The following is a 1104-nucleotide window of genomic DNA, read 5'->3' as shown; positions in this document are numbered from 1 at the left end:
TTTAAATTAACTGGTTTGTCCGTGTCATTAAGTTTTTTGGCTTGTGTATATAATATAAACTGTTTAGCTACACATAATGCCACACAGGCATTGTATGACACACAGGTGCATGTGGTTCTGCAGAGGGCATGGCTGGCATCACTCAACACAGCCGAGTGTGCGTTCAGCAAAAGCAAGGTGAAATTTCTCAGACACATCTTGGCTGATGGGATAAGGCCAGATCCAGAAAAGACACGTGCCGTACTCAAGATGGATTTGCCACATAACATCAGTGAGCTCAGGAACTTTCTGGGCATGATAAATCAACCAGGCAAGTATGTGCCCAAACTAGCTGAAAAAGATAAAGACCTTAGAGACCTGCTGTCAAAAAAAGAGCCTGAGGTATTGGGGGCCTGACCATCATAAGGCATTTACCAGCCTCAAACAAGAGTAATTGTCCAAGCCGGTCCTGCTGTTGTATGAACCAAACAAAGAACTTAAAATCTCAACCAATGCCTCGTCATATGGACTAGGAAGTGTACTCCTGCAGAAATGGCAAGGGACCTGGGTGCCGGAGCAGCGCTATATTCAAGTGGAGAAAGAAGCACTGGCCCTGACCTGGGCATGTGAAAGATTTAGTGCCTTCATCATCGGTCTCCATTTTAAGCTGGAGACAGACCACAAATCCCTTGTGAGCCACCTGATCCATCTTACTTTTATGCCAGTTTTTTAAAAGAACATTGAATTCTTCTCTGCTTCTCTTTATAGTTGTCAGATTAATTTACCATATAATCATTAATATAATAAAACTAGAGGGAGGCAGGGCAGTACCAGCCTCCTCTCTTTATCCTGTCTCTCTTAATTATGCTGTCATAGTTGTAGACTGGTGGGGGACTTCCTTTGAAACACTGAGTTCTCTCCTTTATCTTTTCATTTGTGTGCATCCATGTCCCAGAAATGCTTGTTACTAACTTAGCTCTGGGGAGTCCTCATGTTCTTTTCCCCCAGCATGTTTCTTTGGACCAGGATCATGGTTGCAGCTGTCACTGGGGTCCTGCTACACGTCCTGCGATGCCCTGCTACATCCTGCTACGCTCTGCGGTGCCTTGTAATGCCGCACAGTGC

At 44.8% G+C, this 1104-nt stretch overlaps 1 protein-coding gene across 1 annotated transcript in view; it reads left to right on the top strand.

Annotated features, from left to right (window-relative positions):
* LOC116686312 (uncharacterized) overlaps nucleotides 1-396 on the top strand; it is a 3707-nt gene extending 3311 nt beyond the window's left edge. Inside the window, exon 7 of the mRNA XM_032511284.1 lies at nucleotides 124-396. Within this exon, the coding sequence (XP_032367175.1) occupies nucleotides 124-396 (273 nt within the window). The remainder of the gene's footprint in view (nucleotides 1-123) is intronic.
* The last annotated feature ends 708 nt before the right edge of the window (nucleotides 397-1104 follow it).

Source organism: Etheostoma spectabile, unplaced genomic scaffold (genome assembly GCF_008692095.1).
Source record: "Etheostoma spectabile isolate EspeVRDwgs_2016 unplaced genomic scaffold, UIUC_Espe_1.0 scaffold352, whole genome shotgun sequence".
NCBI classification, from domain to species: domain Eukaryota; kingdom Metazoa; phylum Chordata; class Actinopteri; order Perciformes; family Percidae; genus Etheostoma; species Etheostoma spectabile.
Note: the sequence above shows the minus strand (reverse complement) of the source record. Positions and strands in the feature narration are given on the sequence as shown.